The 27,415-nt window shown below is 39.6% G+C and overlaps 1 protein-coding gene across 1 annotated transcript in view; it reads left to right on the top strand.

The window, feature by feature from the left end:
- The window catches only part of EXOSC3 (exosome component 3), a 228,171-nt gene that overhangs the window by 24,853 nt on the left and 175,903 nt on the right, over nt 1–27,415 (top strand). Inside the window, exon 2 of the mRNA XM_044059362.1 lies at nt 20,633–20,782. Coding sequence (XP_043915297.1) covers nt 20,633–20,782 — 150 coding nt within the window. The remainder of the gene's footprint in view (nt 1–20,632; nt 20,783–27,415) is intronic.

Here is a 27,415-nt window from a genome sequence, read left to right as displayed (position 1 = left end):
GGCTATTTTTCACTGCTTGGCTAGTACTTGGCATATTTTCTATTGTAATAAGATCAAGTTGATACATTTCCCCTTTTTTGTTTGTTGTATCACATTTTTATGCTCTTCCTTCGCCCAGGAGAAAATATGCCCTGCTTTATAGTCATTCATATCTCGCAATAATTTTTTTTTTTTTTTTTGTAGATTCTAGCCTATTATATAGTGCTTGCAGCCTATCCAGCATTTGTTGGTAGGAATTAAGCATGACAGTGGGCCCCAACTATCCCTGGTTGCATCCTAAATAGCCTCAAACATGACCATGCAGGATCTGTAGAAGCACTCTTGAACTACAGTCTCAAAACGGGTTACATACCAATTGAGTGGAGGGCTGTAACGGTCATCTCTCTCCACCCAGTGGATAACCAGCTGGCTCACAGGCAGTTCCCAGGAATTTAGAATTGGTGGAGTCCATGTCTACAAAAAGGCAAGTCACAAGTGGAGTCTCACAGGGATTTATCCTGGGACCGCTGCTTTTTGGCATTTCCTTCTCTGAAGTCAAGGCCAGTGAAATTGACGCAAATGTTCTCCAGGAAGGGCTCAGACACGCAAACAATTGGTGTCAGAGCCATGGACTAAAACTAAATGCCAAGAAATGCATAATAGTATATGTTGGGAAGTCATGCACCCACCCCTGGTAACTATTATATTGACAATACACCCTTTAGACTTGACCCAGCAGTCAGGGACTTGGGGACACACACGGACAGTAATCTAGCCTTTGACCATCGCATAGTGAGGTAATCTATGTTGTGCAACTTATAAACAAAGGTATGGTTTCTAGGTCCAAGGAATTCATTCTTCCATTGTATTCGGCATTCATCAAACTTATCATTGAGGAGTACACTGTGACCCTTTTGGTATGTACTTAACTAGGCATATCCAACAATTGGAATGTCCACAGAGATTCCACACTAAAAGAATGCAGGGTGTAAGTAACATGGCCTGTGCAGATCGCCTCAAGGCCCTATCCTTGTATGCAGTCTTTCAGGCTGTTGAGGGAAGATCTATGCCTGGCGTACAGGGCATTGTCAGACCCCACTCTGATGGACAACCTACATAATATGCAAAACAAACAGCATCAGAATTACCTGTTCTAAAGACTTAAAACCTTGCTTGTGATATAAATAGGACCTGCTGGAGAGGCAGGTTATGTAAACCAGAGACTAACTCGTCTCTGGAAGGGGCTCCCCATCCATGTGAAGCAGAGTTCCTCCCTAACCCAATTCAAGTATAACTTTGACAGTTGGATGGAGAACAGGAAATTCATCCCTGGTGTGGCACCTGACTCATGCAAGCCTGTAACTGGTTAATTTCCCAGGCCCCTGCTTGTAACCAGCCCTTACTTACGCTTAAGGGTAGCAGAACTTGTCAGAGATTTGAGATGCATGGCTAGACTTAAAAAGGCCCTTGTAGTTGTTAGTCTAGTAAACATCTATCCACCTATGAACAATGGTGGACCATCAGCTGACCCTGGGAACTACAGACCCATCAGTCTGACAAGTCTACTATGCAAAACCATGGAATTAATGATCATGAAAATGATCAAACAAAGAGCTTGGCACCCTACAGGCATTGGACCCATTCCAGTTTGGCTTTGTCAAGAGAAGGTCTTGCCTACTGAACCTGGTAGACTTCTTAACGAAGGTGACCAGCACTGTGGACAATAAAAGAAATCGTGTACATCACCTACTTCGACCTTGCCAAGGTGTTCGATAGAGTACTTCACTCGAGTATTGTAGACAGATCTCAGAATGGAGTATAAATCCCTACATAACTCACTGGATTGTTGGCTGGCTCGCAGGTAGGACCCAAAAAGTTAAGACTGGTGAGATCACTTTTCACCAGCAGAGTACCTCAAGCCTCTGTATTGGGCCAGCTCTTGTTTGGGTTTGGCATGTACTTCTCAGAAGTCAAGGCTAATGTTGAAGGCCTCTGGCTTACAGAGTTTGCAGATGACTGTAAATTGGGAGCCATCATAGAAACACACACACACATGTGTGTGTGTGTGTGTGTGTGTGTGTGTGTGTGTGTGTGTGTGTGTGTGTGTGTGTGTGTGTGTGTGTGTGTGTGTGTGTGTGTGTGTAAAACTCAGTATCAAGAGATGCATTATAATGCCCTTTGGGAAGTTGTCCACCCTAGCTAATTACTCCATTGATAAAACATCCCTAAGTGTTGACCCAGTAGTTAGGGATTTGGGAACACACATTGTTAGTAATTTGGCCTTTAGCCAAGATAATTACACCCAGTTACATCCTTATTCAGACGGGTTAGGTACCTTAACCTGTAGAAGATGCACAGCATGCAGTCATTTACATATGGGTGGTCAGTTTATCCACCCCTCTCTAGGATTTAAGATTGAAAGTAACTTTTATGCAGATTGTCAAACAAAAAATCTAGTTTATTTTTGCTACTGCATTGTATGTTTTTCGTATTATGTAGGCAAAACAGAGTATTCAAGGACAGAATACTTGAACATATTAGGGACATTAGGAATATTAAAGAAACTAGTGCCCTAGCCCTACATGTTGCTAAAGGAGGAGTAGGACATAAATTTAAGTTTAGTGTTGGAAGTTGTTCATAGTACTATGAGGGGAGGTGATACAAGAAACAAAACAGAGTCTAATGAGCAAAAGTGGATTCTGAATTTCCAAGCTGACCAACCCCCTGGATTAAACAATAGAGTTTCCTTGAAGCCCTTTCTTAAAGCTAGGGCTGTTAAGCATTGATTTTATATTCAGTCTTAATGTGGATTTTATTCATTTTTATTTTTATGCTGTATTTATTAGATATTTTAGTATTTTATTCTTATTTATTTTGTATGTAACATGGTTTTAAGTATTTCTGTGTGTGTTAAGTAGGTATATATGATGTAATTGCAATTGCTATCATTGCTTTGATTGGTTGGTTTGAATGTATTTTAGAGAGTATCTGCAGTGAATTCTTGTTTGGTCTGATGAAGCAGATTACATCTGTGAAAGCGCTTACCCTGTTTGAATAAAGGAACTTGTGTCTCTTATCCTGCTGTGCGGAACCAGTTTGCTTTGTTACATATTTAGCCAAGATAGTAAGAAAATCTTTCTGTGTTGCCCAACTCCTAAGCAAGGGTATGTGATCCAGGTCCAAAGAAGTTACAATTCCACTGTACTCTGCTCTTATTGGACCCACCATCAAATACAATACCCCCTTTGACATGTACCTGACTAGGCATCTGCAACAGGATAATCCAGGGTATGAATACCTTGTCCTACACAGATCACCTTGGGGCCCTATCTCTGTACTTAGTCTGCTACAGGTTACTGAGAGGTGATTTTGCCTGGCATACAAGGCGTCTGTAGATCCATCTCTAATGGACCTCTTGCACATCTGCAAAACAAACAGCACAAGGAACATTGGCTCCAAGGACCTGAACTTTGCCTGTGGCATAAATGAAACGTGCTGGAGAGACCGTATCTGTCTCGGAGGATCCCCACACTATGGATCAGGCTCCCCTATCCACGTGAAGTGGAGTTCATTCCTGACCCTTTTTCAAGTGAAACCTTGATCATTGGATAGGAGATCATAAATATTACCCCTGGTCTGACCCCCCCCCCCCAGTCTCTTTACAATGGCTGACGGTAAGTTGATTAATCCCAAACTAGCATACCCCACCCCTGCACATAACCTTAGCTACATTCTTAACATATCCCCTCCATACAGGTGTCCATTGTACTTGAGGGCAAACCTAGGTTGGTTTGCATGGCTAGGCTTGTAAAGATCTTGTTGGTTGGTAGCCTAGTACAAACTCACAAAACTCTGTCAGGTGGAGTTGCCTCCTCCTAGCTGTGCTGAAGTTCTCCCCAGACAGATTCTTTACTAGCTCAGCAGTTCCAGCCCTGACTATAGTTTTGGGTTGTTTTGTATAGGAGGTGGGTTAGTTCTCCAAGTACACCCTATGTTGGAGACCTGTTCCAAAGGGCAGCTGAGGTCTAGATGTGGTCCTGAACAATGACATTTTTGAGCTTTTTAGTTTTTTCCCTAGAAAGATATCTGTTCAGTAATCTGTCTTGAGAGAGGCTCAGATGCTATTCTTCAGAGGAAATGTAGAAGTCCCCCCACCCCACCAGTCAGTGGACTAAGTTTGGACATCCCCTTTTCCTTGTACTATGGTGGATGGAAGTCTATTGCCTGGTTTTGAACTTCATTGACTTTTGACAAGCATATTTGGTACTTAATCTCTAGATAGTAGTCTTTGGCTCACCATAACCCTACCTGCTGATGCAGGGCTGTTGCTGGACAAGGCGAACTTGTTAATTGCAGGTATCTAGGGTATGAATAGGAGGTTTTTGATGTACTTTGTTGGGCACCAATTTCAGTACAAAGTGCCGCCATTTAATCTCTCCTGTGTACCCAGATGTTTTATTTTTTAATCTTGTGTATTTATTTATTGTATTTATTATTTAATTTTTTTTTTTTTTTTTTTTTTTTACCAGGAAAGTCCGACTAGGACAGAGCACATTTTCAGCGTAGGCTATGGGAGAAATGCCCCAGACTCATGTCTTTGGAATGGGAGGGAACTGGAGCACCTGGAGAAGCCCAAGCAAATGCAGGGCACACATGCACACTCCACACAGAAGGCACCTCAGCAGAGAATCGACCCGGAGAACCTTTTGCTGTGAGGTGACAACATTACGTGCTGCACCACTGTGCTGCTGTTTTGTAGGTAATTTATCTTGTATGCGCCCTCCTCTGTGTATGTCTTTGGTGTTCCCATTGAGGGACAGTCTGGTATTTTTCTTGGACTGAGTTTTTCTGTGGTTGTAGACCCTGTGATCTCTGAAAACTAAAATATCTCCTCCTCTGAGATCAACCCACAGGATTATCTTCATTATGGTTGACATGAACACTCTTTTCTTGTCATTGTCCATAAATAGGACCTTTAATTTATACCTTTGATTTTGCAGATGAGGCTTGTAGAGCAGTGGCCTTGCTTGTACTCACTTGTGCTTTTTGGGTCTAATGGTGGTGATTTTCCTTCCTGGTTCCATCTAGACACAGACAGACGCACAGACATACGCACAGACACACGTCTTGTAGTGGAATATGAAGAGTAAAAGGTTTTATAGTCCCCATATTTTCACAGACCTCTTTTATTGTATTGGACCCTTGCCAACAGGCTTTGGAATGGTGATTTTATTCCTACCAGTCTTATCGGTCATCTTTTCCTGGAACAGAACTTGTCACAAGTCCTGGTGACTAATATGTCGCTTGCAGATTGTATAGTTCTCCTCCCATATTGTCTTAAGATAGATGGATTATTCCCCCCCCCATACCATGCCAATTTAAGGGTCAAATCTTCAGCTGGAGTTATAGGCAGTATTGCTTGATTTGAAAGGTTTGGAAAGGGGGGGGTCGAGTCTTGAGCTACTCTATTTTTGTCAGATAATTAGCTCTTGTAGTATTTAAGCAGGCAGCACATGCTTATACTCTTTGTAGAGAGGTGAAGCATTTCTGGCACTGGGCTATGGATGAGGCACATCCTGCTAGAAAGGAGTAGATTTCCTGACCCACAGCACTAGCCCCTATTGGCACTGTAGATTTAGGAATCCTGTCTGATAGAATCACCTACTGATGATGCATTCCAGAATGTGACCCTTTTGCAATGTGGGAGTTCATATTTCTTCACTTTCGTGCGTAGCCCTGTAGGCCAAATAGAATTCTTGGTGGATGTATGTTCTCCTTTCCATGACTGGAAAGATTTCCATATGGGCTTTCCGCTGTTCCTACAACTTCTCATGCAGTTGTGATGCTAAGAGAAAAAGACCAAAACTCCTCCTCCTTGCCCTATTGTGGCTGAGAAAGATATCTGTTTAGGCACAGAGATCCCTGTCAGTACAAGAAGTGTTCAGTTTAATCCAGAGAAAACCCCACTCGCTGTTGTGATCACCAAACTCCAACTCAAGATGTCTGCATTTTTAGATTTTTCACCCATCTTATCTTGCGGCTGGAGTTTGAGGTGGTGAGACTGCTAGAAAGTCTTTCACTTATCAGGCCTATTCTTCTAAGTAAGAGGTGCCTTATTTAAGCTGAATGATGCTGTGCTTCATTTTCTTTTGAGTCACTTGCTTCTGTTTCCATTGTATTTCAGTCAGTATGAGGTGGTATACGTTTATTCCACTGCTAAAATGCAGCTTCTTAGGCATCTGTATACATTATGACCTTAAGTACTGTGATCATTGTGGCTTGTTATCCAGTTTCTTAAAGGAGTTCTACATTTCTGTCTGTTATGAAAAACTCTTTGGAACTTCAATTTCATGACCGATATACTTGGCCGTCTTCTTTCTGAATTGGCTGATTTGATATCTCTGAAGTTTGTCTTTTCGGAAAACTTTGCTTTTGGTGGCTGTCATGCCTGCTTCAAGCTGTTATTTTTAGGAACACTTTTATTCTCAAAAGAATAGTGTGTCCCTTTAGACTGGCCCATGTTTTCTCCTGAAAATGGTGTCTCTGTTATCTTTGCTCCAGATGTTTCATCTCCCTTTTCTTCCTGGGGCAGAGTCCATGAAAGCGAGAGAGAGACCTTTGCTCTCTGGATACGCATTACTAGTGTTTTGTCTGACAAGACTGAAAAAAATGTTTCTTTTTCTTCCATAGAAAAAGATTACTAATAAAAACCTTTTCCAAGTAGGTTGCTAACATCATTGTGTTTTGCCATCAGGTTGTGAACGACCCGTCCGAAATAGGGTCAAAACTCATGAAGTGTCAAAATGTAGTGGTAGATAGTTGTGCCATATAATTTCTTGGACTGTGATTCCAAGGGCTGGACCTTCTTTGGTAGTTTGGTGCTTCAGTGCTCTAAACCTTAGCCTTAAGGCCTTCATCTACCTCTGGCCTTCAGGAAGGTTTCGCTTTCATCCTTTGGAATTGTCCCAGGAATTATGCATGCAGAAAGTTTGCTGTGTTATCTATAGGACATGTATACTTACCATGTCAGTTACTGTGCAAGGGGCCTTCTGCAGTGATAATTTATGATCATCTTGCTAGCCACCTTTGTTTTAGATGGTTTCTTCAGTTTATGGCTATGTATGGACTTTCATGCAAGTTTGAGAAATTTCTGTTTTAAATATTTTTGTTTGCTCTGTTGTCTCTCTTTTGTTTCTTGCCCCGCAGGTTGTACTTGTTCACTGCATGGGAGTTGAAGTTAGAGGCAGTGTGTCTAGGGTACACTGTTCTTGTCCAACATATGGTGCTGTTAAGTGTGCTGGTAGGAGACAGAGTATTGGGGGATGAAAGAGAGAAGTATTGCTGAATTGGGGATGTTACAGACTGTTATCCTTATTAAATGTTTCCTGACAGTGACCATGCTATAGTTAGTAAATATCCTTTTTTTTTTTCATATCTTATGCATAGAATGAGTTGAGGGGGTGAGCACCTAGGCAGCTGTCTTAAATTGCAGTTATTTTGGGTTAGGGCTGCAGATTACATTGGGTCGGCACATAAAGCACTGCAGATATTAGTTTAGACTAGAGAAGATGTTGCCAAAATTCTTTTTAGACAGCATGTCATATCATGCATCCAAAAGTCCAGCTCTGTGTATTCTTTGTCCATCCATCCATCTATACATATATCCACCTACTCGCCAATTTTCTAAACTGTGTGCCCTTGTGAGATTTGTATTGGTGGTAATCTGAGCACAATGGACCAGACTTCTCTCTTCCCGACCTCAGTCACTAGCTTATACTGAGGGATGCTCTCCAGTCCCAAGCAAGCTGTATTATGTCCATTGTGCCATGGGTTTTCCAAGGGCCTCTTCCCAGTGGGTAGTGCTTGCTACACCTCCATTGATAACTACCATGTTGATGTCTTTACTAGCTGCCCAAATAATCTCTACTGATTCCTCTGTGTTGGCTGTGCTGAAATCTTCTTGGATTGCTGGGGTACATTGCTAGAGAGTGAGCCCTATTACCCTGTAATGGAGCCTTATTTCTGTGAGTTCTATAATCTCATTCTTTTGGTCATTGTCCAAAGTTTGACTGTTGCTGGAGATGAGGACATAGCCCGACTGGTGAAGTGAGTGCTTCATCCCGGTGACCAGTTCTTATTTCACCACCACATTTTTGTACAGTGTGTACAGCCCTATCAGTGCACCCTTCCATCATTCAGTCTTCTGACTCCCCTATGAATGTAGTCCTCACAAGAACCCAAGATACTTCAACTCCTCTGCTTGTGGTGGCTGCTTCCCCTCTCATTCACACAGAGCAGCCCACTCTTTTATGAATATGAAAGATTCCTTTTTATTTGGCAGTGCTTCCATCTATTTCTGTTTTCTGAAACTAATTTCGCTTTATTGCCTGACTGTATATCAATCATTTGAGGTTAATAGGACCACATCTTTTGTATATCACAAAGCAATAATCTGTTCACTGATTTGGTATACCCTGATTATCCGCAGTGAAATCGTGAACCAGAGGGAAGATGAGACTCCCTTGATTGAGTCCTGTATTAAACTTGGCTCTGAGAATCCGGGCACAGCTTTCAGCTCTCACATTAATGTGCCAAATGACACACAACAATGGCCCTGAAACCTTGTACTCTTGTATCTAATCCTACAAGACATTCTGGGTTGTATGCCCTTGCACTGCATAAACTGTACATATTCTGTTCTGCAAACTGATCTTTGTGTACCCTACCTCTGCAAGAAACCCCATATATTGTATTATACTAGGTTACCTGTGAAACTGTGTAAGGGCATATTCTTTTTTTTTTAATCATGAAATGTGTACCTGAATCCCAGTAATTCTGGAGTTGCACTCTACAGTTTACTAGCCTGTTAGCAGCTGGCATCACGAAGCAGTATACTAACTGCTTTATATACACACAGGCGACCCCTTCCGACTAATCCTGCTCGTAGACCATCTGTGAGACTTGTACATGTGGATCTGCCTTTGTGTAGAGATGCCACTATGACTGTTCTCCAAGCTTCAGGCACATATCCAGTGAACATGCTGAGGTTAAATAGAATGGCAAGGAGTTCAGACAGGCTATGTTAAATGCCAATTAAAAGATTGTAAAATATATTGTAGAGACCTACTGAGCAAGCATTTTTCTGATTTTTGAGAAGGCATTTAGGATCCATTATGGGTTAATTCTGGGGATTAAGACCTAGAATGATGTCTGTGAGCAGCATACTCGCAGCCCACTGTTTCTAATCACACTGCAATTAAAATTGCAGCCATGAAGCTTACCCCAAGAAAAGGTTTCGAATGGCATGTCTAAGCCCATAAGGCTGCTTGAGTGTATGTCCTTGTCATAGATGGCAATTACTAGGTTCACAAATATATTCCACCTGCTGAGTGGAATGTCTTTGAGCCTAAGGACAGAATGATTGTCAGCTGTCTTTCAGCAGTTACGATTTGTGATGTTAGAAGTTCCATATCCCTCTCAGAATTTTGTAAGATGTGATTTGTCCATGTTGAGGTGAGTGATCTTGGGCACTCTGCCATAGGGTAGATGGAGAAGACAAGGTTAAGCTCCCTGTGCATGACCTGGTCTGGGAAGAGATTGGTTTTGGGCGCCATCTTGCAACTTCTGCAAATTATGCCCAAGTATAAACAGCAAGTAACTTGAGTTCATCAGTATGCTTTCTTATAAGTGTCATTACAAAGAAATCAGTGTAGTGTGTGACAGCCTTGGAGGAAATGACTAACGGTCGTCCTTGCGTTTTTGGGAGGGAGCTCTACCTTTCCTCACAAGGCTTATGCATATTAGCTGACAGTATCTATCCCCATAATAGCTTTTTGTTTTTAAGGCATAGTCCATCTTCTAGACCTTCCACTTAACCAAGCCTGACCTGATATTAAGTTTAGCACTCCTTACTGCTAAGTCTAAACAAGAACATGCCCGACCTTGAAACCATTCTGAACCTTGAGCACATACCAGTCAGTGTAGTCATTGAAATTTGGTTCCAGTTTTGTGAAAATGTTCTGCCTGGGTTTAGTGCCTAACATTTGTTGAGACCATCGGGTGACAGTTTGGATGTATCCTTATTTGTCCAAAACCCCGCAACCACGCGACTAGTCCAACATAATGACCTTGAACTCGTAGATATCATAATGTCATTAATTGTAATTACCATATCATTGCATATTATAGAATCTACGTCCCCCACTGCCCATGTTAATTACATAAACCAACTTAATATGCTCCCATTGAAACTAACTCCAGTAATCCTGGGTGGTTTCAATTTTCTGTCTGTTAACTGGTGAACATCACATAACAAGTATGCACAATTTCCTAAATTTTATTGCCTCATTTTTTCCCTTGGATGAGATGGCAGCCCCCCCCCCCCCTCCCATGAGCCTCATCCTTATTTTTATTCAATACATCTGCTTCACAGAGCAACAGCTGCCACACTGGTTATAAAGTTGGGTTGAGTTGTAAGGATAATGCTGTTTTCAGTGATCCTCTTGACACTACATTGTTAAATTTAAAAGCACTTACTGCTTGGGATCTAATTGCCAAAGCTGACTCTTGCACAATAGATTTCTACTTCTTCCTGAACTTGTACATAGAGGTATATGAGCCCATTTACCACAACATTTATGATGGTCAGTTTATATAAAAAAATCCTCTGGTGGAATCCTGCTGTAAACATACTGTATACAACAGAAGTATTTAAAAAAATGTAATAGCTGTAAGGGGTATACCCTTACATGGAGTGGATTTAAGGAGTATACCCTTACATGGAGTGAATTTAGGCTATCTCTCAAAGGTTTGGTTGGAGCTCAAGCATAAGATCAAGTTTTGCAAAGAAGCATGACCTGTTCCGAATATTTTATGCAAGGAATCTTCAGCCTGATGCTGTTCACGGAATAATTTTGATCTCTAATGGTAATGTCTTTTCATATCCAACAAAAATTGTTGATTTGCTAGCAGGAAAGTTGTCTTTAACTTCACCTTACTCTTCATCTCTGCTTATCCTCATTACAGATTATCCCTACTAATTCCAAGAAGTAACCCAGAAGAGATCCTAAATGCCTTCTCAAAAATGGAAAATGCGTGCTTCGTAGGTCTCGACAGTATACCTTACCGTCTTCTAGTTGGCATTTAACATAGCCTGTCTGACGACCTTGCCATTCTGTTTAACCGTTGCATGTCTACTGGATATGTGCCTAAAGCTTAAACAGCCATAGTGGTATCTCTACACAAAGGCAGATCCACCACTAACCCAGGGACACTGTAGACCTGTCAGTCTTACCAGCATCCTCTACAAAGTGATGGAGTTCTTAAATAATGTTATATGTAGTCTTTAATCCATGTTACTATAACCAGTTTGGCCTTGTGAAGGCTTGGTTCTGTCTACTGAACCTGGTGGACTTTCTTGGGAGGGTGCTTCAGGCACTGGAAAATGACCAGTCAGTGCACACCACCTACCTTGATCTGACTAGGGCCTCTGACACTCTTATACATGCCAGCACTTTTCTAACCTTTTGGATTGCAGACTGGCTCAGTGAAAGAAGCAATATTGTAAAAGTTGGTGGCACATCTTCATTTAAAAAAAAAAAGAAATCACAAGTGGTCCACTGCTATTCAGATTATACTTCTCAGATGTCCAGGCTAATAGCAAGGGTCTCTAAGTTTACTAGTGACAGCAGACTTGCTCTGTGTTGTCATTTCATGTTCCATTTGATGCATACATCCATTTGTGTTAAGATGATCAACTGCTAAATGCGCAAAAAAAAAAAAGGCATTGTAGTACTTTGAGAAGCAGGAACCCCTGCACCTACTTTACTTCACTGATAGAATATAGGCTTGAGAGATCCCAATGCCCACTTATTCTTGCCAAAGTAAATCTTGGCATATCCTGTCTAGGTTATATTGAACAAGAGCCAGCCCTCTTGTTTTGTCTCATACAGGCACGATAACCTGTTTTTCACTTTCCAAATGTATGACTGGGACTGTATTCTGTCTGTTGTCTTGCATATCTGCAAAACTGGTAATACTAATAACATAAACCAGTGTTTTAATATTAATAGAACTTGTTGGCATGGTGGGTATCTCTGCCAAGGGAATATCTCCTTGGGGAATGGGTTCCCACAGTGTCACATAAAGCAACTCCCTGAATTTAAAACAAACAATTATGAGAGGATGGAGATTTGTAAAGTCACCACAGGGTTATCATCTTTGGACATTATTAACAGAGAGGGCAAATAAAGGAATGTCAGTCCTAGGCTTCCAATGATGTACTGGATTGGTTGCATTGTAAGAACCTGTGAAATGGAAACATGTTAAGTGGGAGCTGTGCCTTTGTTACTTTGCCAGATGTATAAATCCAGACTTCTGTACATTAGGCAAAGGAGAAATATCTGAGATACTGCAGTCTTGATTTTTAAATGCAAAGCTGGGTGTCGCACATCAGAATGTCCATCATTAATGTGTTCTTTTTAAGCATATGACCTTTGCAGACTTCTCTGAACTAAGACCCCCCCACTTATCTTTGTAGGACAAATTGTTGATCTAATGTTTCACATCCAGGACAAAACCTACATTATATCTTAATCAGGAGCTTGATGTTTTGATGAAGTCTTCATTTCACCACCCTATTCTAAGTAGTCCAAAGTTTCCTGAGGCGAGTGGTGTCACTTTAGCTGGAACAATCTGTCTTGCTCCCCCTTGTCAGAGTTTGCGACTGCTGCCATCTTCTATACAACATTGAAATTGCATGCGAGTCAAAACCCTCCCCAGTAGTGTCCAGCTCTTTCAGTATTTCCAGATGAATCTATTTTATTCCTGCATGATTACCATAACAGGACTATTTAAATGCTAAGGTGACCTTATCTACAGAAATTGATCCAGTTCCACCACCTCCATCTGGCACAATCTCCTCAAGGGATTAACATGTCTTCTGGATTCGGGAACTTTTTATGTTCCTTGTGCCTCAAGACAGCGAGTCCAGTCCAAGTCAGTGTTTTTGCATCCTTCCTGAGAACAGTCAGGGTAGTGCCCACTTTTCCTCTTCCAAGTCTTTGGCTGGTTTGTTAAAAGCTTTTTGAGGTCATCTGAAACTCAGTTCTCCATGGCCTCACCAGCCTTCTATCACAGAATAAGTTTGATGATTGCCATAGAGGGCTGGGTTCTGGGTCTGGAGACAGTCGTAACTACTAATGTTGTGTGAAAGGGCCTGTTGTACACAGGAAGGCTCCCTTTATTGCTGGTGTCCACGATCGGATGTTATACGTACTGGCCATCTTTCTGGCAAGCTCTTTTTCACTGCTTCAGCAGTTGAGGTCTTGAACAGGGCATAGAGTACTCTTCCCTGATCTCCCCATGTATACAAGAAGTTGTTTTAGAGGTGGGAATTAAACTTGAACTTGCACAGCACAGAAACATTATCTAGGCATTCCCACAAAACCCGTGCTACATAAAAAAAAAAGTAAAATGCAATACTTTCTCACCCCAGACTTTCAAAAAAAAAGTAAAATAAAAACAATGCAGTTTGTTGCATATTGTGGCTGAAAAAGCATTTTATTACTTGCAGAATAGGGTACCATAGCACTTTCCACTATTGAAATAATATGACATCCACAAACCCCACACTTATGAATCTCCTACATATTCAAAAATCAGAGTGCAAGAATTTAAAGATCTAAGGACCTGAATTTTCTGTGACTTAAATAGAATGTGCTGGAGTGACAGATGAGACTGTCCTTCCAATGGAATAGGCTTCCCATCCATGTGAAGCTGAGTTCGTCTATTACCCAGTTTAAGCACAACCTAGATAAGTGGATGGGGAAGAGGTAATTAACACTGGGCCTGGCATCCATGTCCCTTATGGACAGAGGTAGCTTATAAATGCCTGGCCCTCAATGCCCTGTTTGGATGGATGCAGGACATCATTATTCTTTCAAGAAGATTTGACTAGGCTTAGAAAGGCCCAATGATTCTTTGAATATGAGGGACTATTTGCTATAAACTTGCACTGTTTATACATGTTGCAGTACCAATGTTTTTCCTCAAAATGGTTGCTGGTTAAGAGCTATGACAGTCTGTTAAGCAAGTGCTAAACTTTTTTTTTTTTTTTTTTCAGGCATATTGTGCAGTGGATTTTTGTTTTCTTGTTCTATCCTTACTGAGTAATTGATTTTCCTGGGTCTGTCCAGCTGTCGCTGTGGCATTCTGACCCATCTCCCCACCAAGTGTTGACAGCTTAATGCTTTTTTTGTTTATATCTTTATTAAACGTGACCTAAGAAGTGGCATAGGTACATGTACAGTAATAGAAAAGAGAACAAATCATACTACCATTTATTTTTATTTTCATACTGCATACATTTCAACCATTTTCATTTAAACTGACATAAAACTGCTTAATTCCTGTCTTCCCTTAAATTTAACTTCTGAACATAATCCTGCATGTGTTTTTCCCACAAAGTCTGTGTAATTTGCTTCTCCTTTACAATATTCAGTACTTCAGTTACAGCTAGTTTGACTTTGATTTCCATTTTCTATTTATTTTTATTTATTTATTTTTTTGCAACAATCCTAGTACTGTAAGGCTTTACTATGCCTGGAAAAAGCAATAATTAAAGCTTCTCAGTGTGGTATCTGTGAAAGGACGTTCTATCTCAGAAAAACAAATTTGAAGATCTGTTTTGGAGGTGAAGGCATTAAAGGAATGTCTATGCTCTACTCTGATCTACAGTGTGAAAACTGCTGGTTCTGTCACTTGAATTGCTGAGCAGCTGATACAATTTGTAGGTATCTTTTAGAACTAAAAGTTCGAAATAGTATGATGAGCATTTGTCCCAGATCTCCAAATCCCTGTCACTAAAGCTTATTTTAAACAGAGCCCATCCTGAGCATTCCCACTCTGCCAGTCTCTGTGATGGCCATTTTGTCAGAGATGTAAGGCGAGCAGCAGTTGTTCACAGAGTGGTATTGCAGTAGTGTCTTTTAAGCTTCAAGGAGGGCCATTTGTTTCAGGCATACCATCTGTGCTGTTAGGAAAGTAGTGGACAGTTCACAGAGGGCCAGTTATGCAAATAAGCAGTATTGCACACTTGCATGAGAAACACATTCCCCAGCATTGTTTGTTGCAGAAAGATCAGTTCATTTTCCTCTGCAGTGCAGTATAGTGACTTTGGAGTTAAGTATAATAAAAAGACGGGACCCCCCCCTGTATGGAGGGAGTGGGGACTCTTATCGCCATAGAAAACAATCTTGAGTGTGCCATTTCACCTACTTTATTCTGAATTGCTTTCTTTGAAGCAGAACAAGTTTTGTCATGTTCAACTACCACCTAATTAACTTTTTAAGCTTTTGCTGTCCTTGTCAAAATAAGGTAATCTCTCCTACCCTAAAGAAAGAAATGTTTCTGTCCAGTGTGGTGGCTTGATCCACTGTTGTACTGAATGAAGCAGCAGTTGCGTCTTATCCAATCTTGTTTCAAATCTTTGGCTGTTACCTGTGAATTTATATTTGCATGCCATTCCAATTCAGAATTTTGTTTTTGGTTCTAAATGGCATTTGCTTGCCGCAATTGCACTTTACTGATTTCTGAAGCCAGGATTGAAAAGCCAGGAAAGCAGGTATTCACTCTGAAGAAAACAACAAAAAGAAAAAAAATAAACCACTTTTCAGTTCATTAAAAGAATCCGTTGACAATGGGTAAAAAAATCCAAGTAGTTTAAACACACTTTTATAAAGGGAATTTTGGGGAAATGCTGGAAGAAGACCATTGCACGAAATGTAGTCTCTGTCCTTGAGCTAAGTGATAAATCTACCAATCTATTTAACATTTTAAACTGGAGAGTCCATCTGGGCAACAGTAACTCCTTTTCAGATGTGGTCTGGGAGAAAAGCTCCAACAGAAAAATAAGACAAACGTTACCATGAAATTACAGAGATGCACAAGTACAATAAAATGCAAAATAGAAGAAACTGTAAATACAAGGTTATAAAAATACTCATAGTTTTGTGTTTACAAAAATATTCCTGTCAAGAAAGGTAGGAATTTAACATAACAGGATCTGAAAATGAATGCAAAAAACAAAAAGGCGTAAGCAGTGTACTAAAAGAAGGCCATGAATAATTGGAAAGAAGAAAAGAGCTTGCAAATGAAAAAGAAATGGAGAGTTGCTAGAAATAGTGAAATATTGTAGGGCAGGTAAGCAGAGCAAATGGAAATAATGTCCTTAGATCATTGGTTAAAAGTGGTACATTTTATATTGCGGGTGTAAGGTGGCAGTTGGATAGGAGCTAGGTTAGTCTGATGTAGGACAAAGGACATAGCCAAGAGTCCATTAGATGCTGCTTTAGTTGTAGTTTAAAGGAGAGACCAAGAAGGGTGGAATTTCCAGATTTTGGAGCAAGAATAGAAAGATTACACAGCATCATTGTTTTTATTTTGTAACTGTTAGTAGCATTTTATCAGTAGCACAAAGAATTTTCACTGGTGCATAGTCTTTGAATGATGGTGTGATATTTATCAGATTTGTATACAAAATTGTTTGGTGATTAGTTGCGATAACGTTAGGTTTGTTCCACGGTAGTTTACAAACCAGACAGTGGGGGGATTTGTAAGGGATATTAGCAACACATTTTTTCTGTTTTGTTGCAGCATTGCTTTTGTAGATTTGTTCAGGAAGTTTGTAAGTTTTGTGAAGATGGGAGATGCATATAGGAGGGTTGGAATTGGGAAAATTGAGGTGGTCTTTTTCTGGCATAATCTATCGGGCATGGTTTGACCCTAGTAGTAGCAGCAGAGGTTTTGATGTGGTGGTTTGCATTGATGAAAATCTAAAATAAATATTACACCCATAGTGACCCTAGTAGTAGCAGCAGAGGTTTTGATGTGGTGGTTTGCATTGATGAAAACCTAAAATAAATATTACACCCATAGTGACCCTTTAAGGAGACCCCTAAAAACATGGTATGGTACACTACTAGTTCAACTTTAGTGCTGTTAGAGGAGGTTAGAGTGAAGTGAGTTTTTTGTTCATGTAGTTGGTGAGATTCCTGGGTATATTCGTGTAATTTATCCAGGTTTTTGGTGGAGCAGATAAGGGTTGAATCACCTGCATAGTGGATGATAGTAGCAGTTTTGGTTACTATGTGGATTTTTTTATGAATATATTGAATGGCAAGGGACCTAGAGTTTGAGTCTTATGGCGAACCTACTGTTCCAGAAAGAAAGTGATGTCATTTTGCTGTTATTCAGCCTGTTTTCTGTCACAGACATGGAAGATGTGTTCAGTTCCTGGAGAGCTACTCTCCTTATCAGCCTGGAGTGTGAAACTGGATCAGAAGCTTTGGACAGATCAAGGAAGAATATTAAGACAGAGTTGCCTTTATTTACACTGGTGACGAATCTGAGGGAGGCTGGTAAAAGTACTGTGATGGAATGGAATTCTTGCAGTGTGGGAGGTGGTGATTTGTCAGTAATGAGGGTTAGCAATTGAGCTTGATATATTTTTTGAGTAATTCAGACAAAGGTGGTAGAATGGCTGTAGGTCAGTAGAACTGACACTTGTGCAAGGTGCAATGAAGGATTTTTTTCTACAGCGCAGAGACATGGGTTTCCTTACTGTTACAGTTTTTAAAACAGAAACTGAATAAGCCCTGGGCATCAGTTGCTATTTTGATGCATTCTACTGGAGTGGGTATTAGGTTTTACAAGTCTTTTGGTAGTGTAGGTAGGAGGTGGTGCTTGGGCTCTGCTGATGGTGGGTTAGGTGTGGGTTTTGAGTTGCTGAGGAGAGCGCGAGAGAGAGAGACTACTGTCTGCATGAAATGGAGCTGGATTAACTGGCAATAGTGCTTGTTTGTGGTGAGGATTGGATGGATTGTCTGACCAGGATTTAGCAGCTGATTATTCAAAATATCTCAAAACGTTTCTGGTCTATGAAGTCTGTAGTTGTGTGTAGAAAGCGGTTTTATGTTTTGATCCTGTTTTTAGTATTGTTTGAGTTGTTTGTATTTCTGAAGATTTTAGTTCCACATTTTCCAAGCTCTTGTCTGTTTCATTCATGAGCTGTTTTATTTTCCTAGACAGGATGCTGGATTGGCTTTGCCTGTCTTTTTTCATTCTAATTGGAGCATGTTCATTTAGTGTATTTAGAAAAGTTGTGCTGAACAGTTGCATAGCTTCATCTAATTGGATAGTTTATAATATTTTTCAGTGGATAGATTTTAGGTTGGAGAGGAGTCTTTTTTTGGAAAGAAGACTGATTGTGTACATGGTTGTAGCAGTCCTGTTTATGAATAGTAATTTGGTCCCTTGCAGCAAAGGTGGGCAGGTGGTCACTTTAAGGCGTCTAGGAGAGAGCCAGTGGAAATTTTATTTTGTTTGGAGTGTTTGTGAGAATATTGTCCATGATAGATTTCTTATTGCTAGTTGTATCTGGTAGGAGTGGAAATGATTGGAGTGAGACCATACAAATTTATGGTATTACTGGAGGAGTCCATGTTAATGGATTGTCGGTCAGTATTTAAATCACCTGATGTAATTTTCTTGTAGACTATTTGATGCAACCCAGGAGAAAAATTCTTCAGCAATATCAGAATTGTTACCTTGGGATATTGACATTCCTTTTCTGCATACAGTCTTCTGATTATCAAGTCTAATTGAGGATATAAGAATTTAGACTGAGATTTAAGGAAGTTTTTTGTAAGTAATTGCCAGTCATTGTGCCTTCTTATTGGTTTTACCGAGACTTAATATGTTGTACCAGTCGATAGCATTACCTCATCCTTTTGTTTCTTGTTTCAGTGGCTGTGAGTATGTCAGATGAAGAATACGCTAAACAGTCGTGAATTTCTGGCAGTTTCTTGGATACTTAATGTTTATATTACATTAAAAAGCTGTAAGCCAGAGAGCTTTTTTTTTTTTGGAATATAATCTTTGTTGCAGAATGTGGTTTCTGTGGGCCTGTGGATGTTACCACATAGTGTTAATTGGCAGAGAAAGTGGAGGTAGGTGATTGGCCATTTGTATTTCATTTGTGCTATTGGGTTTAGCTCGTTAGGTAACGACACTGATCTAGACGTTTATTCTTGGTGAATGGCTGCTGGTGAGAATAAGTTGAGGATTATTGTAGAGGCAGAGGGTGCTGTTTATGGAGTCCGTACCCTTATGTGGAATTCATCTGAGTGTAGATAGTGTTGATTATGATGGTAGAATGTTGGATGAGACGCATGATAAAGGCAGAGGTGTGAGTAGTAGTTTGAGTAACATTATAAAATGTGAGAGACCGTTATGGGATGGGTAGAGTTGTTTGAGTGTTTGGAGGTGTTTGTTGGTTAGGAGGAATGTGAAAGAGTGTTACGAGTTCATTAGATTTGGTACAGTATGACTAAGGGAGATATGTAATGGCTCAGTTTTTGAAACTAAGTTGAGAAAGTTTGTAATAGTGTTGGAAAGGGAGTTGTAGTACCGGAGATAGGAGTTTGGTAGGTGTATTATTTTTGGGAAATAGGAAGTAGTTGGTCGGTGGGAATTTTCACAAAAGAAAGAGGTTAGTTGGAATGTGAATACCTTTGGCAGGTAGAGTTTGACAGAGGAAAGAAGATTGGTTAGAATCTGAATAGAATGAGTAGGTGAAAGCTATAAAGTGGTAGGTGAAGTGTTGGCTGGGGGAGTGTGTAGTGTGACAGTTTGGATGGGTGAAGATTTGTAGATATAAATGTGGTGGTAGGGCAGTAAACTGAGCCCAAGCAAAGCGAGGGCAAATAGAGCTGCTTTACCCATGTAGAAAACTGGAGGCACTAGCAGTCAATTAAACCATCGAATGGATTAGGGTGCCTAGCAACTTACTCAACTTGCATCTGTAAAACGAACAGCTGACGAAAGTGCTAAACTTTTTTATTAAAGTGGAATTCTGCAGTTCGTGGTCCGCTTTGTTTTATTATTTATCAACTTGCATCTGTGTTTATAATGTGCTTCAAAATCTGTTATCACTTAACTTCAGTAGGGAAAAGAAGTTACCAAAGGTATATCCACTAAAGTACAGAAATGTAGAGTTAGCCCTAGTGCTAGGGTAAGAGATATTGAGTTGCTTGTTTAGCAGTCTGCTTGTCTGCCACAGTTGTACAAAGATTTAATGCAAAGGATTGGCATACACTGTTTTATTGTGTTCAGGCAGTGTTTCTTTGTATTGGTCACAAATGTGGATGGAAAATGTATACTGGATTGTTTGTAGTCACTGTGTGAAATTTTACGTGAAATTCATGCTTGCAAAAGAACTCTGGCAGCCAGGTATGTTATCTTACAGCAATCACTGTAAGAAAATAGAGATATTGTTTAGCTCAGAGAAAGCACATGTACATGTAGTGTTGAGTATAGCAATTGGAATGAAAGGCCGTTTTCCACTCATAGCCCAGGGGAAAGAGCGGAGTTGTGTTGAAAGAAAGTTGCAGTGTGATCCTACTGTCTGGAGGCAAAAACCTTTATACATCCTGCAGCTAGAGCTTGTATCTTGGAGATACTTCTGTGGTGAGTATGTCCCATTAACAGTTGTTTGTTTATTGTACTTTGGTGTTAAAAGAATCGTGGGCTATTATATGTATGTTATGCGGCTTTACACCAGTGTTGTTAACTCTGTCTTTTTTTATAATTTCAGTATGTTCCTGTTAAAGGAGAGTATGTCATAGGCATTGTGACTGCAAAGGCCGGAGATATATTCCGAGTTGACATTGGAGGTAGTGAGCAAGCTTCTTTGTCTTATTTGGCATTTGAAGGTGCAACAAAGAAAAACAGACCAAATGTTCAAGTAAGAACTGGATTTGTTTTTGTTTGTTATACAACTTTATCATTTGAGAAAGTTAAATGAAGAATAGTGACGGACATAAAATGTTTTGCATGTGGCAGTTGCATACATTAAGGCAACATTGAAATGCTGTTAAAATCACAAGCACCATTAATTGTTTGGCTCAGTCACCTAATATTCATTTGCTTTCTTTTTTTTTTTTGTCCTTGTTAAACTGCTGCCCAAAGACTTGTTTTCCATAACTAGTTGAACAGGACCTATTGAAATGCTGTCTCCTATAGTATGAGGTTGCATTAAAGACCTGCCTGACTTTAAACTAAAATGGAGTGCAGTTGTTAAAAGGCAGGTATACAATGGATGGTACCTTGTACGTTCCAGACCATGTTCTGAACTGAATGAGTAATTCATAATTTAATCTTCTTCCTTTGCTGAAGAAAAGACTGTACTCATTGAGTCAGTACTACAGTATGTACATCTGCATCTGTAGTGCACATTTGATGTAGATCAGTAGTGTAGTAAATAACTGCCCTAAAAGTGCTATTAAATATGATATTTGGGGGTCCCTCTCCATAAATAGTGCCTGACGACACATAACATCTAAAGAGCAAAGAGCAATGGTAATAGGTGTGTAGAGTTTTAGGGGGATGCTTGATAAGTGTAGATCATTTCAGTTTTTCAGACTATCATGGGGGGAAATCATCTGTGCAGTGACTATGCTTTTGGATGGAGACTGCATTGGAACATATAAAGGGAAGCACTTATTCACTTCATAACCCTCCCCCCCCAAAAGTGCAATACCCTCTGAATAAGTAAGGTTAGTCTCCTTGAATAATGAGCAGCAGTTTGATCACCATGTGTCCCTGTCATTAAAAAAGCTGGTACTTGCGTAATATCGTAACCAGGTTTGCAACCTGGCATAATTTATGTTTTGGCGATAGAAGTTATCTTAACCTTAAAATGGGTATTTAAACCAGTACATTGATTATGAGGTAGGAAGAGGAATAACTGCAAATTTCCTCTCCCGAGTGGCGAACTTTAGCAACATAACTTAATGTAATGTAAAATAAACTTGGCTGCTGCTTCAGAGTCATCGTTACTTTTACCAGGGATGAAAATCACAGTTGTACATCTTTTCAAAACGAGATGTACAAAGTAGGTATACATTCAGCAATGTGTACTTTCATTTAGTATTATGAAAGGTTTACAGCAGAAATGTAAAGTCTGTCGGTAGCTAAAGGGACTAATTCTTGGTCTGTGGTGGGAAGTTGACAGCTTTCGCTGTCCTAATGCATTTAAAACAGTGTTTTTTTTTTCCTGGCAGTTTGAGTCTCACGCCAAATGTATTTTGCTAGGTAAGACTCCAAGTAACGGGCTGTACCTCTGTTTTTTATTTCTCTATTTAACGGAACTCCACATACGTTCAACACCCTGAGTGTGTACGCCAGTGTCATGGTCAATGAAGTTATATTTATGGATTACTTTTTCATGTATGAAACCAGGTTCTTCCAGTTCATTAGTCTGGTAAGCTCTACAACGTCAGAATAAGTTGTACTGCCTCTTTTAATGTGCTCATTCATTTTCTGTAGTAGCACTCTTGTCAGGCACAGTTACAAGGAAAGTTTCTTTGGTCTGTCTGCATATACTGCCAAAAATCCATTGTTGCGGCAGTACACATCCTGCGTTACTGTTTCTCTTCATGAACAGACTTTCATCAATTTCAACAATATGTCCTGGGCCACCTATAGGATGCATTTTATTTTCTTCTCCCTCCATTTGAAGAACACAAATGTCTCAAGTAACTGTTCCAGTCTAACATGTGCCATATCTGGTTATTCACAGAATTGTATGGAAGTCAGTTCTTTACGCTACCAGTAAATCGTAGGGCTGTAGTAAATGGAATTAGACTGCTTTCAAACCAGTTCCCACTTTGCATTCCCACATGCTGGTTACACTTGTCAACATTACATTTCCAAAAAATTTGTTTACCAAAATATAACTGGGTCTATATTAGATCAGCGAACGCTTAAACAAGCAAACGCTGATTGATCAACCTTATTTTAGTGAATGTTAAAAATATCGAAGCAACAGAAACTCAAAGAATTCTGTTGTCCATTTCTGTATTTTCAGTGCCGTGGTGGAAAGTTACGGGTCTGATTCAGGTAAGTGTGCGATTGTGTGGATGTGAGTGTTAGGGCTCGGGTTAGGTATGTGTGCGATTGTGTGGACGTGAGGGTTAGGGCGGGTTTAGGTGAGTTAGGGAGCGGGTGAGGTGAGTGTGCGATAGTGATGGACCTTAGGGTTAGGGTTTGGGTTAATGTAAGTGGATAGTTAGTGGTGTGTGCATATTTTAGTGTAGGGTTAGGTGTCAGATTTTAGGTGTGTGTGTGTGTGTGTGTGTGTGTGTGTGTGTGTGTGTGTGTGGATTTCTGTTTGTTTGGTGTGCTTGTGTTGTGTGTGTTTTGGTTCAGCGATTTGTTTTTTTTTTTTTTCTTCTCCCTAGGAAAACAATTGCTGATCTGACAGTTCGAGATTGTAAGCTTTCGCTTACATAAGGTCGATCAGCGAACGCTTAAAAAAGCGAACGCTGATTGATCTAATATAGACCCAATATAACTTCATGGGATGACCATTACTGCAGTCTCGACTATTTGGTAGAGTGCCATATTGCTGAAATAATTTGATGGGATCTTTTTCATTGCTTGGAAGATCCTAGAGACTCATATTATCAAAAAAACTTTATAAAGGTTAATATACAAAAGGTGTAAAGCACTGTAATTATACATGTTTCGCAAGAAACCGCGAGAACATATGCCGGTACATGAAGGACTTGGAAATGGGCTGCTTGTCTTCTTGGGAACCTGGTTGCGATAATACGCAAGTACCAAAAAGATTAACCTTTTACTGGAAGTTTTTTTTATAGACTCAATCCATTCCTAACTCCAAATATTATTTCTTCTCTCAAAACATTATTCTTAGGTTTGATTATTGTACTTTAATGAGAATGTTTATAATTGAAATTCACATTGGTTTTCTGATGGCAGTCTCTTGCGTGCTATTATCGGTGATAAATAAAAGTTTTTCTTATGCAGGAGAGCTGTGCTGTAGATGAACCTTGCCCAGTTTGATGACATAATCAAGTTGCAGGAAAGTACAGATTTTTTTCCTAAACGGGTACACAAGGGCAAAATGTTGCACACTGTTTGTGCACAGACAATGTGTGCAGTGCATTAAAATGATTAAACCACTGAGATAGTTTGATTACCAGTTTGTCATTAATGAAAGGAAAACATGGTTGACCTGTTATGAACCAGAACTTTTACAGTTTGCTGGCTTAACTGTATCATGTTTTTATTTTGAAAACATGGCAAGGCATTTTGACTGGAGAGGTTTGGGCTCACTCAACCAGGTCAGCAGTTACCACCACAATCTTTAATTGGCTGATATAACTGTATTATATTTTGTTATGAAAGATGTAACAGGGCTTTGGCTGGAGAGATGAAGGATTACATCACCAAGTCAGCAGTTACTGCAGCATTCTGCATATTATATGCTCAAAGCATCTGTGCAACTTCTCCTTGTAATATTTGGAGTATGTTAAAGTGAATATCCACGTGGGATGGTCTGTCTAAAGTTGGAGCAGGATTTGCTTGGCTGTCCTGTAAGGGATACGTTATGCCATCTACCCAGTACTGGGAACTAAAGGCTCATTGCCTGCTATACCTTTATTCATGTAATGAATTATTTCAGTAATAACCCTTATGATGAATATATTTCACATTATTCAGTTGTGATTCTGCTCTGTTAGATGTTTGAATAATGGGTTTGTTTCTACAGAACAGACTCCCTTTCTCTAGCTGCTTGGTCCAAAATAAAAAAAAAATTGTGGGGGACCAGGTGGCAGTGGTAGCAGTACACACTATCTCCAGCAGTAGTCCAAGTAATTTTTAATTCTTTTTATTTATTTATTTTTATTATACAAATTGAGGTTTGTTTAGCTAAGGCAAACTAGCCAAAAACTACCCTGATTTACAAATAATAAAAATTAAGGCACTATTCACTCAGTTGCATATTTTGACATTTAAAACTATCCCCCATTACTAAAGTTTAATAATCCACTTCCATTACTCACAAGTAATAAATGTGGTAAGTAATTTGTTAAACTAGTAAATCATTTAGAAATACTTAACATTATTATAACCAGATCTTTAAATATGCAAGTAGAGTGGAGTAAGATATGAAAAGACTGTTATCTGTAAATATCAGTTATCTGTTGATAGGCAGTCTAAACTTACCAAACTGTTGTACAATAGGAAGATCAAGGTGTGTACTTATTTTATAACTCTAACAAAAGCGCTGAATAAATGTTAAAATTACAAGCGCTTGTATATCAAATTTGTATAACACCCTAAATATGATGATATATCCTTTCTCATTGAATTAAAAGGGAATAGCTTGCTACTCAACTTGAGTCAAAAACATTCACAGCCTTTGCAGAATTTAAAAGTTACATATTGCTCATTTCAAACCACATTCTTCTCTCCTAGGTTCAAGCATCTTGAAAAATAGTGTACTTTATATCAGAGTAAAATATCTGACTCTGCAGTAAAACACTCGGATTTCACCTCTCACTTATAAAATTAGTTATTTCAGGTAATCTTAGTAAATCCAGTGATGTACAATATGCAAAAAGCTTCAAAGTACATATAACCATATTTCAGTTTTCAGAATCTTTTTGAATGTATTATGTAATTTTCTGTATAAGATCCTTATACATTTACTTTTCTGTCATACACAGGTATATGTAATATATATGTCTTCCTTTTTAGGTTTCTTAAAGCTTTTGATCTCGTAGTCATAGACTGATGCCACAGTGCTTTAAAGGTGTACACTGTAAAATGCAAGCACTAAAATATTTGTTACATATGTCCTGGGGAATACAAACAGTAGCATGACAAAGTGCAGTGTTGTTAAAACTTGGGTGCAGGAGTAACCACAAGGATCCATTTAAAACTACCTAACTGTGTACACAAATAGGATGCATCGGTACACAGAAGGCATTTGACTTCTACGTTGTGACGACTTCATGCTACTGCACAGCGTAACAACACTGAACTTATGCATCACTGAGCTACAGAAAAGATTCAACTCCCTAACAAACGGCATAACTACGAACAGATGAATACTCTTGAGAAGAAAACAAAAAAAAATAATATATTACCTTTAGTAAATGCACACTAAAATCTTTAGGTGCATATTAACTATCGTGACAGAGTTTAGCCCAGTTGAATGAGTGCAAAGCTGAAAATACCTCAGAACTACAGGTTTGGTATTGGAGGGAGTTGAAGCTGTCGGGAAACCTTCCACCTGACAGCTGTCCCATGTAAGGTGTTAGATGTGCTGTGTGATTTAGGTTTCTGTTAGTGCATAGCCATAGTACATAGGTTTACTATTTGTACATTTATGAGGGCAGAGCTGTGACCCAACACCAAGTGATCAATCAGTTTCTTAAAGGAGGTTTTGCATCTGCAGTCTCCTTTGAAGGAAGCAAGGTCATTTGTTTATAATTGAACTTCATGACAGGGTTGCTTATCCCAACACTGACCTTTTAGGTTCAGTGCTTTTCAAGTGCATCTTTTGAAAATGCTTTTGTTGTTGGCAATTATCTTTTTTGTCAGGATGCCAGAGCTTTAAAGCCTTTACACATAAGGAGCTATGGATGGTCTTTCACCAGGATTGGGTATCCCTTAGTACTAGCCTGCATTTTCTTTTGAAAGCGTTTCTCAGAATTTACAGTCTATTGAATTCATAAAGTTGGAGAAAGTATTCTAAGGACTAAGCCAACATGTGAATGTTGAAAGATTTTTGTCAAATCAAAACTGGACACTAGGAGGAGGTGCAGTGAACCACAGAACAGCCCAAAAATCGTCAGACAATTTTACTGACTCACTCGACCACAACAAAAGTGAATAAGGTGTATAAACAAGCAAGTATATCTCAAGTATATTGCCAGTAGGGATGACTTCAAGTAGGGGGGTACAGAGACTAGGCAAGAGGGGGCTGGAATTTACTGGAGAAAATGGGCAAAACAAATCAAGGTATTTAGAATAAATAATTAGAAAGGGAAGGGTAATAGAGTGGACTGAGGCCAAGAAGAAGCTTGGACTTCAGGTTAGAAGCTGCCTTTCCTATCCGGGACTGCTGTCAGAGTATAGGAGAAGAAAAAGGGATAAGGGGAGTCCTAAGCGAAAGATCTGCTCTTTTAGAGTTTCTTCAAATGTAAACAGAAGCTGGATGATTAGTAGGGCATATATAATACAAATAACTGTAAGAAGTGATGAGAAAAGATAGGGAAGAGACCGGAAAAGCAGTTTTCAAGGGAACAAGGGAAGAACATGTGTATGGCTCCTGAGTATGCAACAAAGTCCAGAGGGTTTAGGACCAAGTGTTTGCATAGACTTCAAATAATTTTTTCCTTGGGTAGATAGCAAATGTTGGAGGTGAAATGGAGAAGAGTTAACTGGAAACGTGTTTTTTTTTTTGGGGGGGGGGGGAGTGTAGTGAGTTGGTCAGTATAAAAAAATTCCCTACAGAGCCCTCCGACAGAAATATTGGGGGACCAAATGGCTAGGGAAATTA

Source organism: Protopterus annectens, chromosome 17.part0 (assembly GCF_019279795.1).
Source record: "Protopterus annectens isolate FY-2018-M chromosome 17.part0, PAN1.0, whole genome shotgun sequence".
In the NCBI taxonomy this organism is placed as follows: Eukaryota; Metazoa; Chordata; order Ceratodontiformes; family Protopteridae; genus Protopterus; species Protopterus annectens.
This window is presented reverse-complemented; position numbering and strand designations above follow the sequence as displayed.